Source organism: Chamaea fasciata, unplaced genomic scaffold (assembly GCF_029207755.1).
Source record: "Chamaea fasciata isolate MVZ Bird 193981 ecotype frontalis unplaced genomic scaffold, bChaFas1.0.hap1 SCAF_16, whole genome shotgun sequence".
Taxonomy (NCBI): Eukaryota; Metazoa; Chordata; class Aves; order Passeriformes; family Sylviidae; genus Chamaea; species Chamaea fasciata.
This window is the reverse complement of record NW_027094101.1, coordinates 3069559-3089347: the sequence shown is the minus strand read 5'-3', so window position 1 is coordinate 3089347 and position 19789 is coordinate 3069559. Positions and strand designations below refer to the sequence as shown.

At 49.9% G+C, this 19789-nt stretch overlaps 1 protein-coding gene across 1 annotated transcript in view; it reads left to right on the top strand.

Moving 5' to 3' along the window:
* SYT17 (synaptotagmin 17) overlaps positions 1-19789 on the top strand; it is a gene marked incomplete at its 5' end in the record, with an annotated part of 30321 nt that overhangs the window by 8605 nt on the left and 1927 nt on the right. The window contains 2 exons of the mRNA XM_066198473.1: positions 6770-6890; positions 7562-7717. Of these exons, the coding sequence (XP_066054570.1) occupies positions 6770-6890; positions 7562-7717 (277 nt within the window). The remainder of the gene's footprint in view (positions 1-6769; positions 6891-7561; positions 7718-19789) is intronic.

Below are 19789 nucleotides of genomic sequence, written 5' to 3'. Positions count from 1 at the left end.
TGTCTTTTGATAACAGTCATGTTTGTGCTAGAATTTTCTGAGTTTGTTTTTTTTTAATACTAGTTGGAACCTTCTGCCTGTGGAATGATAGATTTGACATGTTGGCAATTTTTTTCATACTTCTCACTTTTTTGCTTGATTAGCTGAGGAACAGACAGCCTTTATCAGTTTCTTGTTGGATTGAACCTGAGCCTGCTGAAGTGTGCTTTGTGTTGAGAGATGGTGATAGACGGGGACAAAAAAAAAAACTACATATATATCTACGTGCAGTTGCATTTTATTTTGCAGAAGGTGTCCTTGGATCCTGGAGAGCACCACAAACCGCTGTGGTGCAGTTCTGATCATTAGTTGAGGAAAATTTGCCAGTCTGGGTTGGCTGCCCTGGGGCTGTGACACGGGGCAGCAGCTGGCAGCACCCCCACAGCCACAGGAGAAAAGGCTGAAGCAGGTGCTTGGAAGAGCAGTAACAGGAGGAGGAGAAACACAGACAGTCATAGACATGATATGTGAAGACGAAAGAGACAAAATATGTGATTTTTTTTTTTTTTTACCTGGAATTTATAGACAGAAACATCATGAGCTGGAGAGAGATGAAGGAAAGTGAATCCAGATGGCAGGAGCTGTGGAGAAGTTTTCTCTTCATGCTGGAGGGAGTGGGAGGGCGGCAGGCATTGTGAAAGAGCAGAGAAGGTAGCCAAATGCCATGGGCTGAGAGGAACATCTGTTTTGCACTTGCTGTTTCCACCTGGAAGCCATTGACACAGGGCGTGCTGATAAAGTCAGGTGCCGAGTCCTTGTGCCACCATCACACTGAGTTCCCTCATCCCAGAGCTGCAACGCTGCCTTGGTACAGGGCTGTGCCAACACTGTGAGCTGCAAAAGGTGGGGAAAGCCAGGAATCTCCTGGTGTGCGCAGTGTCAGCAGGGACAGCCAGCTTCTCCCAGCTGAGGCATGGCCCAGCTTCTACAGCCAGCAGCTCTGGTGGCTGCCCTGGGAGCTGGACCCAGCTCCTTAGGCCTGTGGATGGGATGTACAGCTCCTCATTGCTGGAGGAATATCTTCATCACCAGCTCAGGGAGCTGCTGTGAGTGAACAGGCAGAGCACTTTCCTTGCTGTGAGGAGGTGGCTGTGCAGCACTGCCCTGCTCGCTGCCAGCAGTGCGTGGCCAGAGGACCCGAGTGCAGCTGAGCTGTCCTCTCAGCCTGAGGAACCAGAGCTCCAAACTACTGCGTGCCAAGCCTCAGGCAGAGGGTTGTATCTGCACACAAGCACTTTCTGAGCTTGGATCAACACGCTTGGTGTTTGGGGGGATCGAGCCCAAAGCAGTGGCATGGGGGAGCTGCTGCCCAAGGCGTCATCCGAGCCAGCAGCTGAGCAGAAGGACTTACTCTCTGTAGAAAATGTTAGTGCAGGTATTGCCAAATTCTTTATCCTTGGTAGTTCTGGGAGGCTTTCTCTTGCAGGGTAATTAATGCCTTTCTAAAGCACAGTAGCTGCTCATGGAAAGGTTCTTGAGTCCAGTCCCCATAGGAACACTCTGCGCTCCTTAAATATCCCCTGAAATGTGTGTGGCTTTGCTTAATTACCATGAATGAAGTTGGCAGGCCTCGCTGTAGCTGGGCTCAGATTCACATATTTCGCCACTAAAACTAATTCTGAAGCACATGTTCAGGACCCCAAGTTTTATTGACATATGATTCACTTCTCTTTTGGCAGATTTGAGTGGGCAGGAGTAAATGTTTTAGACCAGCAGTAATGAGAGCTTGGAGATCATTCTGCAAAAGAGAGAAAAAAAAATTGTCTACTTGTGGTGGGAAAATAGCATGAAATTCCTTCTTCCCTCAAATTAAGCTGTTTTTGTAGTAGAGGGAGTGTGTATTGGACTTGCTTTTTTAACTTCATACTACGAGTGCACTAGAATGACCTGCCAGTTCTGATGTTCAGGATGGTACTAGGTGGTTGCGTGGGGCCATGTCTGCTCACCAGCTGCATGTTAAAACCACCCTGGAAGTTCACCTGTGGCCAGTGGAGGAGATGCCCTGGGCAAAGCCTGGCGGAGGGCAGGAAACCCCCACCCTGCAGGTCACTGGAGTTAGAACTGATGGGATGCTGTGATGGATGCTTGCCCATCATGATAACAACATTTTAGCTCTTAACCTATGGTTTGTTTTCATATTTTGTCTCGTGTTTTTCTGCTGTCTTCTTTTCTGTATGTTTGTTCTGTTCTGTGTGTTTGTTTTTCCTCAGTTCCATTTCTGTGGTTTTTTTCCCCCCTCCTTTCCTTTTTGAGTCTTTAAAGCTCCAGCACTGAAAATTTTTTCTTCTTGACTGTTCTCTTTAACCTTATCTGTCTTCTCAGCCACCTCATCCTTTCCCCTCAGTGCTGTTCACTCGTTGCCCTTCCTGCAGAGGACTGGGGTTGCTGTGGGGTGTATGTTGTGGAGGAGGAACCCAGAGGAGAGGCTGGTGGGGTTCAGGAGCAGGGCCTCTCCATAGGATTTCTTCTTCCTAAAGCTTTTTGCACAGCAGGGGCTTTGTCGTGGCCTTTCAAAGTGGTGCAAAGACAGTTTGACTTTAGAAAGGATTTTGTGACTCTCTTCATCATACATCCAGCTGGTGTCAGTTATGTAGGAATATTGCTGCTCCTATTCATTGGTAAGTATATTTTTTCTCAGGTTCTGGTCCTTAATAGCTCAACCTTCCCAAAACAATGGCTGTGTCACAGGCTGCTGTAGAAAACCTATCAGAGCAAACTGTTCTAAACCATCAGTTTTCTACTGTGCCTGGAGGTACCAACACAGATAACCTTGAGGAGGAAAATCAATCTGAAACTTCATTAGGAGCAATGCATAGATGTCAGTGCTGAGGTAATGTGCTCTGGTACCTGTTGGGAAGGGTTTCAGCTGCAGAATTTTGCTGGTGGTGTAGCAGTGCACAAGGAACAGTCTGGGGGGCTGTGAGAGAAGGAATTATCTGGTCCGAACAAGATGTGAGAAAGGCATTAATTAAAAGCCCATCTTCCTTTGGGGGCGTCTCATTGTGTTTCAGAGATGACAGAAAAGAACAGAAAAAAAATCTGGTTCAAAACCTCTGAGTTCAGCCCAGGCAGTAACTGGAGAAGGTTCTGGATCACAGGCGAGCCCAAGGCTGCAAATCCAACCTGGCAGTGTAATACAGCCAGGAGTGAAATGTTAATCAGAGCTTCAGGAGAGTCTCAGACATCCCAGACTTGGTGTCACTCCGGCATCTCATCAAACAGGAAATTGCTTTTCCAGGGTCATCTGGGATCTCGGCACGAATCAGCTCGTCATCAGCATAATAATGGCAGCTGAGATGATGCCTTAGCCCGGCGGCGCTGGCGGGCACCTCTGCACGCTGCCTGCCGGGAGCAAAACATTGAAGGCAAAACCAACAGCACTCCAGTTTCCCGATGAAAAGACCCAGGAAACGTAAAATCCGGGCACTTCCTTGCCCTACAGTGAGCAGTGTGCCCACGGCACCTCTTGTGCACGAAGTCACATCCCCTCTCCTCAGCTCGGCCCCATCACGAGCCCGAGCTCTGGGGATGCCCCGGTGGGAGACAGAACACCTCACAGGGGGATGTTCCGTGCCTCTGAACACGGGGCTGGGCCGGGCCCGGCAGGTTCTGGCGGCACACAGCATTTCCAAGCTGTGGGTGAGCAAGACCTGTCGCATCAGCAAAGGGAGCCGTGGCGTGAGCTTGTCGGGAGAAGCGCAGGGAACGACAACCTCCCGCCTTGTCCCTCCTGCTTCCTGAGCAGCCCGTGAATTCCTGGCGCGTTTGCTGCAGGTGGTTGAAGCACAGGAGAGAGCTGGTGAGCGTGGTGCAGCTCGGCACGGCGGGGGCAGTGCCAGCCTGTGCTGGTGGTCGGGCACGGATTCATTTTCCTGCCTCTTCGACATCCCCTAAGGCACCGGGCAGCGTTCGAAGCACTTTTCCCAGCTCCTCGTGGCTAAGCTCGAAGTAACGCAGTTATAACATCGGAGGCAGTTGGCTGCTGGCATTCAGTGCCTTGAAAAGGCTGAGTCACTTGTCCGGGGAGGTGAGCTCTCCGGGAATCTGAAAACTCCTCCTGGTGCTGCTGCCAACGCTGCTGCCGCCGCTGCTCTGCCTGCAGTGGGGCTGAGCACGCCCATCCTGCCATGGCCTTCGAGGCAGGGGCTCTGTGCTCCTTCCCTCAAAATAATTAACACAAATGTGGGCGCTCTTGAAAAGCATGAAGTGGCAGAAGGTTGAGATTTGGGAGATCAGGCTTGATCTGAGACTAATTAGAGCTACTCATAGTCTGCCTGCTGTCTTCGGTGGATCACACTTATAGAATATACCATTTTATATCTCTCCTTACTGAAATTTAAGCCTAGATAGCCGAAAAGATTTGTCTAGAGGTGCTGAAATCCCTGTTAGGTTAGCTCCTGCACCTGTGGAAGGCTAGCTGGGTTGGGCAGCAGTGTGATGGTGACACTGTAGTGGCTCCTTCCTTAATCTCTGCAGGGGTGATGGGACATGGTTCTCCTGCCAGTGCCTAAGTGGGTGTTACAGATCCAGCCTGACACTGTCAGCATACAACACGGGCTCTTTTTTTTTTTATTGTAAATGGATCATAAATGCAAATGATTTGGAAGCATGGAGATGCTTCCCTTGCTGAGCTCCATGGCTCGCTCCTCTCTGGCCAGGGAAACGCCTTCTTTCCTGCAGTTCTTGGATAAGGTCAACAGGTTCCATCAATGGACAACTCCACAAGTAGTTATCCCAAATCTCAATGCAGATTTTCAGCACTCTAAGCCTGAGGTGACTGGAAAGGTCCTACATCACTGCCCCATGCCAGCCTGCCACCTGGCTGTGACAGAAGTTTGGTATTTGCAGCTGGAGCTGTTTGTCTCTCCCCAGCAGGTAATAAAAGCACAGATCAGCTTCCTAATTTGCACTGTCCAAATGCACCTGAATTTCTAGGAATTCAAGCCTGATGGAACCTGACCAGCTGTGAATGCAAGTGGAAGTAGGACTGGGTCTGTAAAAAATGTTGTTTATACGTTATAAAAAATGAGCTGGGGTAGAGGGCTGCCACCTGTGGCTCCTGTTGAGGCTGGTGGTGTGGTCACTGTGATGCTTCCATCCTGTCCTGGTAATAGGATTAAAAATCACTGGCTGTTCTTGATGATAAACGTGTCTGCAGGCTGTTCCAGCCACAGACCTGAAAGGAGCATTTTTGGGCAAAATCAAATGAAAGATGATCGTTTAAATCAATTAGATGGCGTTTAGACCACCTTGGATGTGAGACTCTTAGATCCTTACGTTGTGCAACCCCAGGGCACCACGGTGTGTGTAGGTATGGCTTGGCTTTGCCAGGGTTGTGAGTGTGGTGTGTGTATTGGGTCAGGCTTGTGTTGGGGAGTGGCTTTCTGATGGAAAGAACTTAAAGCATCATCTCTTGAACAGTGATGTGGGAGCTGGGCCAGGTTGATGGGAGGGAGGTGCCTTCTGGGTGAGGCAGAAATACTGTAGCAACAAAAGAAAATGCATGTGGTTAATGTGACTGTGGGTGCTGTGGAGTCACAATACCGCCCCACAATGTGACCCACAAGATGGTGTGACAAAAGGAATTTGAGTCGAGAAATCAGGTGCTTTTCCTGGTTGGATTTCCCAGCAGCCCCAGCCTCAGTTTCCCTGAGCCACTGATGTCTTTGCCAGGGATTGTGACTTGTGTGCTGGCCCATCTGCTGATGGACCTGGTTCTTTGAGTCAGTTCAGGCTGTGACTGTTCTGAGAGCCTTTTACTTTACTGTCTATCCATAGCCTCTGGTTTCTGTAATCTAATATTTGGGGCATCAGTAAAGACATTTGAGCCTTTGGTTATGATTGCAATACCACTGCAGCTCCTTTTCCTCTTGGAAACGGGCTCTGACGCCTGATCTTTGTTGGTTTTGGACTGTTTGACTGTTTGGGATGAAGCACGAGCTCTGCACTCCATCAGCCGATGGATCAATTCCCTGCCTGGACTGGCTGGTGTGTTTCCAGTCTCCAGAGCTGTTTCAGTGTGTGTATTTTGCATCTGACAGTAAGAGCCTCTCAGAGCCAGGTCACGGCCAGGGGGGAGAGGTTATTTCAAACCCTCACCTCTGAGAAGCAGTGATGTGAGCTCTCCAGCTCTTTAATGACCAGTTTTAAGCATCATTAAGTAAAAGGAAAAGCAATGATGGCTGAGCAGCTGTCCTGATGTGGAGCTGTGGCCATGGTGCAGGCTGGTGAGCAGCAAGGGCACAGTCAGGCTGTGCCACGGGCTCTGGTAGATCAAGGGAATGTCTCCTCTGAACTGCCTTGCTGTCACCCAGGGAAGCTTTAACCACTGCATGTCTGAACTTCCCAAGTGGCTGGGCAGGAAAGAGGATGTCTTCTCCAGTGGGTCTGTGTTCCGCACATTGGTAGGGTCGGAACTACCTGGAACCATTACAGATGGAGCAAGTAGAAGTTACTGACCTTGTCCCCCTGCCTCCTTATGGGTCCTCTTTGCATGGCTGCTGGAAAGCTGGTGAAGGATTGGTGATTAGAGGAAGATCTTTGTTTGGGGATAATTTCTTTCTTTTTTCCCCTTAGCATGAGGAACCGCCAGATGGTTCTTGGTTGCAGTTCAGAGCGTGACTAAAATTCATTTTTCAGGCACTTAGACAAATGGGATTTATTTAATTTCTCTCTCTTCTCTTCCCCTCTGAGCTCTGTTCTAAACCTCCACATTCTGTTTTCCCTGCAGAATGAAGTGGAGCTGGGAGAGCTGCTGTTGTCACTGAACTACCTACCAAGTGCAGGAAGACTGAACGTGGACATCATTAGAGCAAAACAGCTTCTTCAGACAGACATGAGCCAAGGTTCAGGTAAAGGGCAGTGCATTTCTCACATTACTCATGCACAGATAATACGTGCCTTTAAAGCAGATCAGTGAGGCTGCAATCTGTGGGGGACCCCGGGGGATTTGATGCTCAGGTCCTGTTAATACAAGGCTCTGTTGTCTTGTATGTATAGACAACAGCAATGAAACTATTTGGAGCCCTTAGCCTGGAATACAATGTAAAGGGTTTGCCAAATTTAAAGTAAAGATCTCTGAGCCAGGCTGAGGTGAGGAAGCAGGAGCCCTGATCCCCCTGAGCAGTGTTCTGTAAGGCAGCCTGTGGGCACTGCTCCCTGCTGGCTCTGGGCTCTCTGGCTGGGAACTGCTTCGTGCCTCTGTCCTCAGGTGGTTTTCCCCTGTTCCTGCCACAGCCTCTGCTGCTGCCAGAATATTGGCATTTTCCAAAAAGAGCAGTATGTTTGGTCTCTGTCAAGGCTGGCATTAACTGTGGTTCCGGCAGGGAATGTTTTTAATCCAGCTGCCTGACTTTTGTGCCACTCTGCAAATCTCTGGGAGCAGCGTGGGGGTTCAAGTCCCAGCCATTTCCAAAGGCCGTTTCCCAGCGCAGTCCATCCCTGTGGTGCCCAGCCCTCATGCACAGGGCTGCTGACTCATGATCCCCCTAACACAGGGCCTGTGCTTTGTGCTTTTTGCCAGATCCCTTTGTGAAAATTCAGCTTGTTCACGGATTAAAATTAACAAAGACCAAGAAGACCTCCTGCATGCGGGGCACGATAGATCCCTTCTACAATGAGTCCTTCAGCTTCAAGGTTCCGCAGGAGGAGCTGGAGAACGCCAGCCTGGTGTTCACAGGTAATTGTGGTGGTGGTACCAGCTCTGCAGGGTCGTGGTTGGCTCTGAGGTGAACAAAGCAGCAGCTGTGGATGTGCAGGAGACTGCTTGTCCCACCCTTCAAGGGGTGCCCATCACTGGTGGGGAGCTTAATTAGCTCTGTGTCCTCTGTAGAAGCTGTCCCCAACATTGCCACCCAACATCTGGATCTGGCTGGGAGTCGGTCCTGTGCTTAATTGGTCTCATTTGAAATGCTTCTGTGCAGAGGAAGAGGAGGAGCATTAATTGCCCTCAGTGGCACCCAGCCTGGGCATAAAGTCAAAGCTGAGAAGAATGAGAGGACGGCAGTGAACAATCACAGAGCCCAGGCACTGGCAGAAGAACTTCTAGTACTTGATGTGGTTTGCTGGTGAGAGGATGGACCCAGATACAGACCCCAGAGCCTGGGGCCACGAGCAGGCTCAGGGCTGACCTCACTCAAGAGCTTTGTCAGCACTGGAAATGCTTGGCTGGCATAGGAATTTTTATTTTGAAACAGTTTCTGAATCTCCTATAATTGCTCTCGAGGCATGAAGACAGGCAGTGGGGCCTTGGTGCTGTGAGCAGCAGTGGCAGAGCGCAGGGATGGTCCCTGGCTGGGCTGCAGTCCTAGGCCAGGGACCTGCTGAGCCCGGTGGCATTCTCTGCCTTTTCCCACCATAAAAGTCCTGAGCAGGGCTGCAGGGACCCCTGTGGAGGGTGGGGATCCCTCCCATGCCATGACTTCACCCACCCTGTGGAGCTCAGGCACCGTCAGGAGCAGCGTCACACCTTGCCCTCTGCAGGGTCAGAGGGGCTGGGTGGTGAGGCCCGCACTCTTTCACCACACTGGGCTCTCATGCTTCGCCCACTTTTTTGGACAACTTCCCACCCATTGCCCACCATTCCTTTTGATGAAAAGAATCCGCTTCCGAAAGGATGTATTTAAAAGTATTCTTTAATTTTACTTTCTACATGGAAGATACAGGTGTCAAAGCTGGTTCAAGGAGGCTTATTCCAACTCATTAGTTTGTTTTCAAACATGTTATAACAAAAAGTGATGCTGATTAGCAATTTAAATTTTACCCTTCATGCTCAGAAATTTCCTCAGCAAAACACCTATAATTAATCACTGCTTGGCATGCATGTCACCCTGACTGTACCTTTGCATGTGCAGTGCTGAATTTGTTCTTGGAAGCTTCCGTCAGGTGATCCTGTGACAGGTGTGAATCACTTGATTCTTGGTTTTCCCCTTTTCCTGCAGGAAAAGGCAAACAGAGTAAAAGCTCTCTGCAGTAGGGAGGGTGAGGGCAGCACCCTGCTCCTCACCACAGTGAGTGAAGATAGGATTAACGAGTGGATCTCTGAGTATTTTTTTTTTTTTCTGTGCAAAGGGGTGTATTCCCAAAGGAGCCAGTGGGAAGTTGGCTGATTCATCACCCTGTGTCACACAGTCAGATTTCAGCCTCCTAAGTGAGCCTTCATTTTCTAAGTGACATATTGCTTGCTCTGAATGTTGCAATAAATAATCCCAGGCCAGAAGTGTCCCCAGCAGCTCCAAAGCTGGGAAGGAAGGTGCAGAGCTCTGGGAGCAGCAGTGGGGTCATTCCCCTGGCTGCTCTTGGACTGAAGGGTGAGGAGCAGCATGGGCACAGTGCTGCTGGGCGCCCTGGGCTGGTGCTTCTGGTGTGAGATGTGGGGCTGGTGTGGCCAACAGAGAGCTGGAGCCAGGGGTGCTGGTCATGTTGCTGTGTGTACAGCCTTCTGCTGGGTCAGTGCCTGCCCTGTCTGTCACAGGGAGCCCTGGATCAGGGGACATGGTGGTGGTGAAGATGCTGAGCCACGTTCAGTGTTCTTCCAAGTGACAGGTTTGCTCCTGATGTTGGTGGAGGTGTGTCCCCAACAGGGTGTGCGGCACCAGTTTATTCCTGTGTGCCTCTGTGGGGTTCTGCTGAAATGAGTTTCTGACGTTCTGGGAAGGGGGTTGTGGTGTTCCCCACCGAGCTCCCTCTTGGCACTTTACAGTCTCCTGCAGCTTAAGGACTCGTGGAGGGCTTTGGGATCTTCTGTTAAAAGATAATCAAGAACAAATGTTTGGCAGTTTGGGTATCTTGCAATGTGAGGAGCTCTATTTTGCATCTCTGCATAGCAGGGGTGTAGTTTTGTTGTTTTTTTAACTTAGGTGCCTTGGGGTTCTTTTTTTGCTGCAGTGGTGTTGTGTGTTTTGTTTGGAATTGTTTTTTATTTCTTTTCTCTTCTAATCCACATCTCTAGTCCATTAGGTCAGTTAATTAAATTTTCTGTGGAGTCAAAGTCCAATTGAAAAGCAAAATAATCCTGCTTGAAGGGTGGGTGATGATGCTTTGAATGGAGAGAGAGAGCTGTAAAAGCAGTCATGGGAGCCAGAAGTGAGTATATCTTCAATAATTTAAAGGAACCTTTATTGTGGCTTCGTATTTTGGACCCAGTCTGCAGCTGTCTTTACATTGGCTTGGTTTCACTGGAAAGCCCTGGAACTCTGCCAGTTCCCATCAGCTGGGGCTCCTGGCTCCCGGTGGGGCTGGTACCACACTGCAAAGTAAGGCACTCTCCAGACAAAGTAAGATTAATTTTGTTTTCCCTCCTGGGTGTTTTTCTCCTGTGCATCTTGAATCAAGCTGTCTGTGTTCAATGCACTCTGGTATGGATTTCTGCACCGTTTTGCTGTGATTTAGCAAGGACTGTGTGTGCAAACATTGAAGACATATGGGAAAGCACCATTCCTGCATTCCTGGGGCTGCTCTGGAGAGCTGAGCTCCAGACCAAACTCAGGGTTGAAGCACAGCTGGATTTGGAGAGGGGCCCTGGCTGCCTCCAAGATGATGAGCACAGGAAGAGCTCTGCCTTAGCCAGGATTGGAGGAGGGGGTGATTGGGCTGCTTCTTTGGTCGTTCCTCCTCCTCAGGCATACAGAGATTCAACACTGTAAATTCTTGGCATTTACAGACCAAAATGCTTCTCCTTCCACACTGGTGCAGGGCACCTTGCACCAGCTGTTTTCCTGCCTTCCCCCTCTGTTCCTTCCTCAGCTGCTTACTGGAGCTCACATGTCCCAGTTCAGTGCCCGAAGTGAGGTGGGATGAGCTCTGTAGAAATGTCCTCTCCAGGAGAAAAAGCATCCAGGGTCAGGATTGCTGCTGCAAGTATGGTCTGTTAACAGCTTCTCCCCCAAAAAAGGCTGAAACCAGGAAAGCCCCTGGTACTCATAACAAGTTTAATGTCCTGACAAAAAAAAAAAAAAAAGAGAAAAAAAAAAGGAGTGAGGCAACAGCTGCTGGAGAGGATGTTTGATTTTCATTTACTTCATCAAACATGTTGTCCAGGTAATGAGCAGCCATATCCATATTGGAACAGAAATGCACTCTTGTGGGTGGTTCTTTTTTCCACTTTCTGGGGTTTTTTTGGAAACCTGACACATAACCCCCATGTGCCATCTTCTGCTCCAGTGCAGGCAAATCATGGGCTCACCTCCTGCAGGGAGATGGGGCAGACTGAAAGGCAGGGTGTTCTCCTAACCACGTACACCTGTGAACAAAGGTGTTGGTTACTCTGTCTGATGGCGAGGGGAAGGTGGAGTTTGGCCCCAACAGCAGCTCTGGTAGCTGCTGCCCAAGGTCATTTCCATGAAGAAACAAAAAGAGTATTTGAGATGCAAGTGCAGCCTCTGTGCTTGGGAGGGCTGGATGATGGGCACCCAGAGACCCTGTGCTCTCCCCACTGAGGGATTTTGGGCCGTCCTCTGAATCTCAGCCTGTCGGAAAGCTTGGGCTGTGCAGCAGGAATGCAGACAACACCTGAAACCTGAGCACTGTAGTATTTTGTTAATGATTATGATGTTGTTAATAACAATCGTCAGTAATGCTGTTTGCACTGCAGTAAAGCCCAGATGGCCCAATAAAAACCACCAGCACTCCAGGGCAAACTGTGTGTCAGTGACTCCTGAGCATCTTTTCATCACTTGCTGTAAAAAAGACAACCTTCAGCACTCAGTTAGGGAGTGTTTGTCTCCCCGAGGTCCTTGTGGTGGCTGTGTCTCTTTCTCCATTTAAATCAGCTCTTGGACATGTTTGCATGGCAGGATCTTTAGGGCTTGTGACACAAGCAGAGTCCCCAAAGAGGGAGAAATCATCTTCATGCTCTGGGTGCTCTCTGTGCAATTGTAGAGGTAAAATCTGCTTTGCCTTCTGACCTGGCTGAAAGTGTAGCTGGGCTGGGAGAGCCCTGGGGCTGGTGGCGTCTGATGGAGGGCAGTGGTGGGGCTCGTGCCACTGCTCCATTGCTGTGTGGAAGGTGGCCGCGGCTCCAGCAGGGCAGGATGCTCTGCCTGGGAGAGGGAAGCAGGATGTGCTTGTTGGTGGAGAGAAGGACCTGGATACATGTGTGACCTCTGCACTGCTGAGATCTTCACAGTCAGTCCTGGCTGAGGGTGCAGCTCATGGGAATTCTGTCCTTTGGCAGGATGTGATGATCCTCCTCACTTTTCAATAAGTTCTAAAAATTGCCAGTGTCTCTGTTTTCTGTAAAGATTTAGAACCAGTTTTTTCATTTTATTTCTGAGTTGTTTTTTTTTTTTTTCTGAGAGAGCGTTGAGACATTGCAGACCTGTACCTGTGGTTTCAAAGGCTACAGCAGAGGGGCCCAGCAATGCCATCAGCCACCTCAGTGCCCCAGGTGCTGAAAAAACTTGTGCCTCCAGACCCCTGGACAATGCTTCATTCCAGGGCTCTAATTAACTTCCAGTTAATAGGCAGTACTTGATTAAAATAACAGATTGCAGTTCAATAGCCACGTACCTGCTTCCTCTGTTGGCTCATTTTCCCTTGGCCTTTAGGAAAATATGGGGGACCACTTAATGGAGTTCGTATTTTTAAAGGGGGAAAAAAAAAAAAGTAATTGTTGGTGTGTATGGAAAATGGTGTCGTTCTGGGTTGCTTTCAGTGAAATGTTTTCTTTTTGAAGCAATGCTGCCAGTTTCAACAGGATGCAGAGCTAGCTAGGCTTTTTAGTGATATTTATTTATTTAACAGACTGATTTCCAAATGACCCAATTAGCTGAGCAGGCTGAAGGCTGATAAAGTTTTTGTCCTGAGGCTTCTCCAGAAATATGCCTGAATTGTGATTTCTCTGGCTATGTGGAAGTATGACCTTGAGATACCAGCATCACCTCTAGCTGCTGTTTGCAGGGATGGAAACCACCATGTGTCTGGAATCATCACACATCTACATTTTGACTTGCTCATCTCTCTCCACTTGCTTTTGCTTTCCCACAAACATTCAGGCACTTTGTCTTTTGCACAGATATAGGGAAAAAATCTCCTCTAATATATGAGTCAAATTAAACTGGTTTTTTTTCCCATGCTGGAATGCAGGAGGAGGAAGTGGTTTCTCTTTTGAAATATTATCGTGTTGGGTACCATATCTTAGATGGACAAATAATTAGACAACTCGCTGCTAGAAAATTGTTTCTTGTCATCTATTAGACATGTCATTTGGAAGTATTGGACTGTGTGTATATTTCCCATATCTGGAGCTCAGAAGCAAAACCTAATCCCTGATTAAACCTGTGTAATCCTATCTTAGCCAAAGGAGAAAAAACGGGAAAAAACCCCCACTGATGTCAGCACTGTGTTTTCTGGGGATTTATACCTGTTTAATTTAGATCAGAATTTGGCCTTTGTGTGTGCAGTCATAAAACGCTTCATTCATTTATGCAGCAGACACCATATGGTCCGTGCCCAGGTCTGGGGAGGGCAGTGAGCTCCTGGCTGGTGCCTCCTGCCCTCCCAGGCCTTGTTCCAGGTCTGGTGGCCCAGCAGGGCACTGGGAGAGGGGCTCAGGGAGAAGTGCTGGCCCCTGGAGCCCAGCCTGCCTGGCAGAGCCTCGTCACAGAGGCTCTGTGTACGTTTCCCGATGTCCAAATCCCCTGGGGGAGCAGGAGGGCCCCACTGCTCTCCGTTCTCAGTCCCCCTCTGTGACTCTCCGTGGCAGGTGCTGGATCAGCCTGCAGCAGGTGACAGCAGAGGGTCGGTCAGAGATGCTGAGAGGGGTCCTGCAGGCCCAGACCTGTTTTGGGGTCGCTCAGGGAAGGTGCTCTGGGGTTGGATTTGGCTTTTTTTGCAGCAGGCTGACTGCTTTAATGAGGAGTGAAACGCCATTAATCAGGGCGAGAGCAACAAGATGCTGATGCCTCCTGATCCGATCTGTTGCTTGCTTAGAAGGCAAAATTAGATTCGTCAAGTGGCCTGACTTAATAAATATACTGCATCTGATGTGGCAGAAACTGCCTGTCCTGGAGTTCTCTGGAATCTTTTGGTAGTCTTTTTCTCCTAAAGAAAGGAGAAAACCCTCCTCTCTCCAGGCTGCTGCTGAGTTCTTGCTCCTTTTGCCAAGCACCTTAATTTAAGCAGTGTCATGGCTCTCCTGCCCTCAGCCCTTCATCTCGTTTGGCTCACACTGTAGTGAAAGGAATTGTTCCAACGTCTTGCAAGGCCGTAACCTGCCCGTGTATCACATGAAGAAAAGTCTGGGTGGCAGGAGCTGCTGTGAGCAGCAGAGCAGTGTCTGGGAGGTGGAATGCCTGTGCCTGGCCCCTGGCTGTCACAGGAGAGGGATGATGGTGCAGGCGGAGGCTGCCTCTCCTGCCTGGCTGTCCCTGCCTGCGTTTGCGGGTGCTGTGTGGCACTGCTGCTGGAGCCCCTGCCTGTGAGGTGTGTAAATATGCATGAAGTCATCTGTGTGCTTTGCTGCATCTGGGGCTCATAGCGCAGAGAATTAAGATGCAATCTTAAAAAAGGGGGGGGAATTGGAAGTGGAAAAAGCCAGCCATGGATACTCCTTTTCAGTATCCTCTGGGCTGTTGCAATAGATGCATCCAGCCCACTATTCAGTTTCTCCTGATGAGGTAATTCCATGAGATGTCATCCCTGCATGCCCTTGAGATCTCTGCCAGACACACTTGTGCATCTGCACTTTCCCTGCAGCCTGGGTCACTGCCGTCTGCTGCAGGGCTTTCCTCTCCTGTCTGAGCGCAGACTGAGAGCAGACAAACACCTGAGAGCAAGTAAACACCTGGGCACATGCAGGGAGCCCCAGCCAGAGCACAGGGGCTGCCCTCGGGCGAGGTTTCCAGAGAGTCTCCTGGTGTGGCCCTCTCCCCCCTGGGGCAGCAGCTCTGGGTGCTGGCTCTGTGTGTACTCCAGCAGCTCCTGTTCCCTCTGGAGCTGGGCAGGTGCAGCCACTGCCGGGAGTAGTCACCCAGAGCAATGCTGGAAAGAGAGTTTAATGTGCCCGTCAGACCCTGATGGAGATTAAACTGATGAATGGGAAACCACGAAATCTTCTCCCGTGCTTTTCTCTCTTCTCTACTAAATATGAGAGGCCATGCTTGAGGAGCAGGGGGCAGGATTTGGGCCACGCCTGTGACCTTCTCAGTGTGCATCATTAGCCCAGCTGCTGCTGCTCCTCGTAGCGCCTCTCTGTGCTAAGCAGCCTTTTAATATTGATGTCAAGCAGTTCAGGAGCAGTTCTCAGTCCTGTTTAACCCGGCAGCTCAGCCCCACTGGCAGAGGCAGGGCTGGGCACAGAAAGGGCTGGGCGCTGGCTGCTGGGCACTGGCTGCTGCCTGCCAAGGATGGGGTGAGGCACTGCCTGCCTGAGTGGGCAGGTGTGTGAAGGGAGCACTTTCTGAGGCCTCCCCAAGTGCTGAGGCTGAATGGGAAGTGCAGGAAGTGTGGATGGGTCAGTGCCAGCAGGGTTGTGGTTCTGCCAGAGAGACCCGTGAGAGCTGTGTCCTCAGGGGGACTCTGCCCCCCAAATGCCTGCGTAAGAGCCTTGGGCATGTTTTTGTTCCTGTTTCTTTTCTCTGAGTTAAATGGCTTTAATTGCATTGCAGGTGATGGTGTAGGTGACTGAGGAAGAGCGAATTGTGGTATTTATTATTATCTCAGCTGTTGCAGCACGCAGAGGTGCTGTGTGGTCATACCGGGCAGTGCAGCACAGCTGGAACTGCTGAGGAACTGCTGAGGAACTGCCCAGCACACCTGGCAGAGCGTTTGCAGGAGATGCAGATGTTTCATGGCCCCATCTGCAAGGTTCAGGCTTGTCCCCATTCCTTCAATGATACTGATAGCCTTGAAAATTAGCTTAAGGAAATTTCCTTAGTCAGTGCTCCTCCCTGGTCATTGCAGGGGTGCTAATACGTTCAATCAAAGGAGGAATTAGTCTCTGAAATGCCAGCCTCCATTTTACTGTTGCACGTGACTCACAGATGACAATGATCTGCAGTCGTGCTCTGCACAAGTAATCAGTTTGCAAGTGTCAGTTTAGAGGCAAAGGAGAGGGAAAGGTGAAAGGCATTTTGGCGTTTTGGCTGGATCTGGTGCCAGGGCTGAGGCCACCCAGGTGCCAGGGCTGATGCCACTGTGTTTAATTACATAGTGACATGGAAAACAGCTGACTGGCAAAAAGTGATTCCGTGTGACTGAGGCTGGAGGAGGAAAGGGAAAGCTCAGGTTGGAGCTGTTCCCAGAGCCACATGTTGGAGCTCCAAGGCCCGCTGCATCCCCTGGAAGTGGCTGCCCTGCTGGGCAGCAGCTTTGGGGTGTGCAGAGCCTGGCGTGGCCGTGCCCTCAGCCCTGCAGGGAGCAGGCAGCCAGGCTGGGGGGCTCAGCCTCCCTCCTGTGCAGGACCCCTGGGGGGGACATGGGCCCTGACCCCAGAGAAGCATTGCGTGTGGCACCCAGGCCCCCACCAGTTGGGTGTGGATCATTTAGGAGCGCTGCATCAGGAAGTACACAACAGGAAAATGGTTTATTTACATCGTGTACCTTGTCCTCAAGAATTCGACCCTTTTAATGGTAAACACAATTTTCTTCTGTATTTCAGTATTTCTGTTATAAAGAATGTCTTTTTAAGAAGCCTTTCTGTTTCCAAATGCGTCCCTCTGAAGAGCAGCTGCAGAAGGAATTGGTTTGACCTCTGCTTTTTTAATTGCTTTTTGCGCTGTGTTGACCTAGAAATGGATGTTGCTGTTGTGTAAATTATGGTGACGGTGGAAAAAGAGCTCATGAGACCAGGTGTGTAGCTTCTGTCAGGAATAAAAGCTTCTTAAATGAAATCTATGAATGAAATGTGCTTCTTAAAGGCAGCATCTGCCAGTTCATAACCAGAGTCTGGGTCAGTCTGAAAATCCCAAATGTTAATTACTTAATTTTCTGCTATTGAGCAGCTCCATGGTGTCACTGTTTTTGTGGCCAAGGGCAGATTGAATCTGAAATTTACTATGAGCTCCTTTCAGACTCTGTCAGGGGGTGTTCAGACGTCAGGGAACACAGCTCAGCCCACTTGCACGGTCACCTGGACTCTGTGTGTGGCACAGTGCTCAACTGCTGCCTGTGGAGCTTCTCCACCTTCGCTTGCTGTGGAACTAGCTGGAAGGAAAGAGCAGGAGCTTTTTACCCTCCCAAGGCTGAAGGTGTGAGCTTGTGTGGAACTGGCTGCACTGTGTGTGTCACTGTGCCTCTGTGTGCGGGAGCAGAGGGCTCTGGCAGAGGCTGCCTGTCTGCAGGCTGTGCTGCAGCTCTGCAGGGCTTTCCTGCTCCAAGGGGCTCCCCAGGGACCCTGCTGCACCCGCAGATCCCCATTCCAGCCCGGGCAGGGGCCAGCCCCACGGTGGAGTGCAGCTCACCTGGTGTCTGAGCAGCTGTGACTGTGGGGTTGAGCACAGCAGTGCAGGTGGGTCCCTGAGTGGTGCACGGGGCTCTGTGTGTGCACTGGGGCGTGCTGCTGCTGCTGCTGCTGCTGCTGCTGCAGGGCTGTGGGGCAGGCTGAAGGGTCAGACCTGAGTGCAAACACTGCAGCAATGGCTGGTGCTTGTTGGTGCTGATGGAAGTGGTTCCTCCCCTGTTTGAGAAGGGGTTGCTGCAGCCAGGGGAGGACTGGGGGAGATGCTCCCCCTCCCTGTGTCAGGACAGGAGCAGCAGTCTCTGCTTCCAGCCGCTCACCTGGGCCCGTGGGCTCCTACTGTTCTGTTCTCCAAGCTGGTCTTGGAAGTGCTGGTGGCAGCAACAGGGAAACGGTGCTGCTGGATGTGAGCGAAGAAAAGGGTTTGTCTTCTCAATGTGAACTCCATCCCCTTCTTGGGTAAGGTCTGTTCCACAGCTTGGTGAACTCGGCCATCAGCAGATCGCTCGGCAAATCCTGGCCAGTTAGCAGTGGAATACAGCAGTAAGCCTCCCAGAAAGGCATGTCCTTGGGTTTGAAAGGCTTCTGAACTGGTGGGTAAAGCTGAATTTTTGGTGCACAAAGACCTCTCATCTTTTGAGAAAGCTGCTGTGGTGAAGCTGTGAGTTTGTAAACCTGAGGTCAGTCTAGTGCTACCTCTCATGGTCTATGTGTGAAAAAACATTTGGCCTTGGAAAAATGTCTTCCCTGTTCCTGAGCAGTAAGTCTCTGTGCTATCTGCAGTAGTTAATGATAGAAGCAACAATGCTTGTATAATTAGCCCATTAATACCCCAAAGGACTCAGCATGCTAATTACCTGACACAATGAGATTAGCAAGTTGCATTGCAAGAATTCAAAATACTTGGATCAACAGTAGAATAACAGGTGCCCTTAGTTAGCACACCTGCTTGTTTCACAGTCCTGGCATGGAGCATTTTTGAAGAATTGGTGTGCCTGGGGTACTTCTCCACTGTTAATTTATCCTGTGATTAATTGATGGCCTGTAAGGTTTTTGGGTTTAAATTACTTGGAACTGTCTCCCAGGATTAGGCTTCATCTTCCTTCATTGTACCAAACAACATAAAACAAACAAAACCCCAACCAAAAAAAACCCCACAAAAAACCCCAAAAACCAAACCAAAAAAAAAAAAAAAAACCCAAAAAAAACCCCCCAACATCCTATTGAAAATTTTGCTTTGGGGGTATTTTTATGTGGTTTTATCACTATGTTTGATTTCTGTAGGCTAATAAATCATAGCAAAACATTTAGTGTAGTCCTGCTAGCTACACCTGTGATGTATTGCCTTGTAGGAGAACTCGTTAATAACCCTGACAAGCTGTGTATTAGTTGGAGATGGATGACTTAAAATTCCTGACTGTGGCCTCAGAAGGTGGCCTTTCCAAAAAACACCAGCCTGGCCTCTTGACAGGGGCACTTGCTTGGCAACACGTCCTGATGGCATCAGCCCTAGATAACTGATGGTGACAGGCAGAAGAGATGCAGCCTTCCTGCTTGGGTGGTGAACCCCAGATCATTTCTAAATGTCGTTTGGAGATGGACTTACAGGGCTCGGAGTTGCAGGGTAGATTTTTTTCAAGCAATTATTTGAACAAATTACTTGGGCATTTGAAGGTTTGCTGTCACCTAAAATATCCACAGGTGATTTGGTGAGCAGAAGCATCTCTGCCCAGAAACTGTGTCTGTCAGAGCTGTCGGAAGGGATGAAGTGAGATGTAACCTGGCACTACTTGTTTTCAGTCCTGCTCGGGCAAGTGGTGCCTGAGTCTCCCAGAACAAGCTCCCAGACTGGGACGGAGGTGAGGAACCAGCCCTTGCAGAGTGTGGAGATGGCAGAGGGGCAGGTTAAAGTAACGCTGATCAGTTGGGGGTGTATTATAATAGGAAATGCACAGCTTTGACAAAGGTGTGTGGTTAAAAGTGAGGCTGAGTGTTGTGTTCAGTGTCCTGCCTGCCTGTGAGGGTGTGCACACATCGGGGTGATGCCATGGGGGTTCTCAGATGTTGTTTTGCTGCCAGTGCTGGTTTCCAGCAGCCCTAGGGAGCTGGTGCTGCTGGCAGGGGCTCCACGCCAGGCTGAACATGCCCTGGCTGCACCAGCCCAGCTGGATTTGGAGCTCCTGTAGACATTTGTCCTTAAAAATCCCTCTCTTTCCCGAGGAGATTTTTAAATCGTTAATATTCCAGGCAGTGCCTGTGGATATCCTGGCTGCGGCTTGCAAAGACTTCGTTTCAACTTTCTAATGAGTTGAGGCAGGGCTTCGGTTTGCAACGCACCAAATGCTTTTGCTCCTG